The sequence below is a fragment of the Sphaeroforma arctica genome, assembly GCF_001186125.1.
Source record: "Sphaeroforma arctica JP610 unplaced genomic scaffold supercont1.3367, whole genome shotgun sequence".
In the NCBI taxonomy this organism is placed as follows: domain Eukaryota; class Ichthyosporea; order Ichthyophonida; genus Sphaeroforma; species Sphaeroforma arctica.
The window spans coordinates 1007-3575 of NW_014037191.1; the positions used below are offsets into that span (position 1 = coordinate 1007).

Genomic DNA, 2569 nt, shown 5'->3' on the forward strand with positions numbered 1-2569 from the left:
TTTGCTTAGACACCAAACATCGAGGATCCAATGATTAAAGATGGCAGATTTCGATTGTAACTGGTCCCAGTAACAACAACAAAATACGGTATTTTGCTGTCATGTTTGTATACCAAGAAGTTCATTAAATATACAAGTTAGCTCTAGCGTCATTACAAAAGTCCTTAGGAACAACAGAAATCAAAAGCAAGATTGTGTTTGCAGACGGTTTTATGAATCAGTCTGCCGTTGGCGAGGAAAGATTCTTCTTCAGCAATAGATATCATATCAAGAAGAGTATTAAATCAAACCTTAGACAAGATTATGCAGGTACTGTGTGTGCTGATATCAACACTGCTTTAGATCCGGCGACCAAAGCCGTGTGTGAAGAGAAACTGAAGTCTGCTATAAGTACTTTGATGAATAATGGAAGGCAGAACTACAAAAGTCTTCAAGATATACTTCTACGATCAGAGCACGTGTGTGATTGGGGCATAGAAAATCGGTTTACCATGGGTCTCGTGGGGGAGCAGATGACGGAGAGTGCTTTCTCCCAGCATGGAAGCTGGACAATCATGAGCGTATGACTATGCACAAGGTTACATCCATTACGATTAGTAGGTATCAAGCGAACCTGCAAAAGGAACGCGTACAGCAGTCAAACTATGCGATGTATCATAGAATTGCAGACTGGGGCAATGTTCTGGATTCCAACCCACAAAACGAGCCAGCACATGTTCGAGAATGTAGAAAGTGAGCGTCCGCGAATTGTGTGAAGGCATACATAGCTCAAACTGCTCTCATGCGTCAATACAATGTAGCTCGTACAACTGTAAACGATGAATATATTTACACGAGGGGCGACAACAAGCGGACATTACGTACAGTGAATAGATCAGCAAAACATGGCAATACAAGGTATGTGAATAGAAACGAAGAAATGTAAACTTCGATGGATATTTCTATGTTTTAAACTATGTTATATAAACTAAAATACAATTTAAATCAGTTAAAATTTAGCAGTGGTAGCTTGTGTAGGAATGATCGGCACTGCCTCTTGGTAAGAGCCTTAATATCCTCGATTACACAGGACGTACCTCTAGCTGTTCTTTATTGAATAATTTTCACTAGAAGTACTAAGTGTTCATGACCACCTGTCTAATTTGAAGATAGACATAAGAACGTAAGTCATGTTAATACATTAGCTAATATAAATATAGTTCCATCTGAAGAAAAGTTAAAAAAGAAAAAGACTTATTGGATTTTGGAGATTGGCGGGAAGACCAAAACCTGTAAGTAGTAGTTCAGAGATTATAAAATTTAGTTTAGAATATCCTACATCTACTAATGTCTCAAATAGGTCCAAGTAGATGAGTCATACCAAATACTCAGGCTATTGGAGCCATCAAAGTGAATTTAGAACACTCTGGAAATATTGGAAAAAGAACTTGTATTAAATTATTTTAATTACAAATAAAAACCAATGTGTTATCTCATTTGATCTTGATATTTTAGACTGACCGGAGGCCGTATTTTTACAGAAGCTGTATACCATATATATATTTTATCTTTTCTCATTTTGTACCTGCTATTTATTTCAGCTTCGTATGCGGATGTTCGGAATGGCAACACTTCCATAGACCATGCCGTCACATACTGGTTGTGTGCGAGCATATTGGTGATCCACTTTTCAAAATCTCATATTTTGATTCGTGCTGGAAGTTGGATCTACTAACTGAAAAGGATCTGACTGAGTTGCCAGAGAAAGAGAACAACTTCAAGGACGTTTTCGACTCTACAAATTTAAGCATAACCAATCTCGACGATCACGGGCACGAGTCTGCTTCTGCGTCTACTGATGTATACCACTTCTCACACCAACTTGAGTGAGAAGTTCAGTGAATATCAAAACCTGATTAGTGGTATGTACGGAATTGCTGAGAAGCATGGTAGAGTGGACTTTGTGAAGAAGTTATTGCCCATAGTAGAAATGATGGTCCCAAACTTCGAAGGACATTCCGATCGTGAGTTATTGGCGGAGCTTGCTAGGGGGCTCAACAATTACGTCAACAGGTTGGCAGACAAGAATGTACCAGTTGATGACTTGTATCAAGATTCGTCTCAAGTGGCTAGACAACCTAGTGGGCAAGCTAAAAAACGAGCGCATGGATATGAGGCGAAACGAAAGCCCAAACGTTTGCCAGATCACAGCACGAATACAGGCAAGTTCTAAATATGAGCAAGTGCTATTTTGATACACACATGTATAGTACATAATTTGTGCCAATTAACAATTTTACATAATTTTTGCAGCTGTGGAATCAGAGCAAGAATATAAGGAAAGAAAAAGGGATTTTCAAATATGCGCCAGGAACAAAATCATATGTCCTCCAGCCCCAGCCCTACGCTCAAGATGGAGTACAGTGATACGAGTGTATATGAGGATTTAGCAACATCGTTATCTCGCCCTTATATTTCGATGTCGCAACCGACACGGTCTGCTAGCAAAATTTCTCTGTCGCAACCGGCACGGTCTGCTAGCAAAATTACTTCCAGCCCCAGCCCTACAGTCAAAATGGAGTACAGTGAT

The 2569-nt window shown here is 39.4% G+C and overlaps 2 protein-coding genes across 2 annotated transcripts; both read left to right on the top strand.

Moving 5' to 3' along the window:
* Positions 1-212: 212 nt before the first annotated feature.
* Positions 213-560, top strand: SARC_13502 (hypothetical protein; the record flags this gene model as incomplete). Its single annotated transcript, XM_014292365.1, has 1 exon — positions 213-560. A coding segment is annotated over one exon (348 nt), but the record flags the coding sequence as incomplete, so codon positions are not given.
* Positions 561-1837: 1277 nt separating this feature from the next.
* SARC_13503 (hypothetical protein) lies at positions 1838-2212 on the top strand (the record flags this gene model as incomplete). Its single annotated transcript, XM_014292366.1, has 1 exon — positions 1838-2212. The coding sequence occupies one exon, from the start codon at positions 1838-1840 to the stop codon at positions 2210-2212; it is 375 nt and encodes a 124-aa protein (XP_014147841.1).
* Positions 2213-2569: the final 357 nt, after the last annotated feature.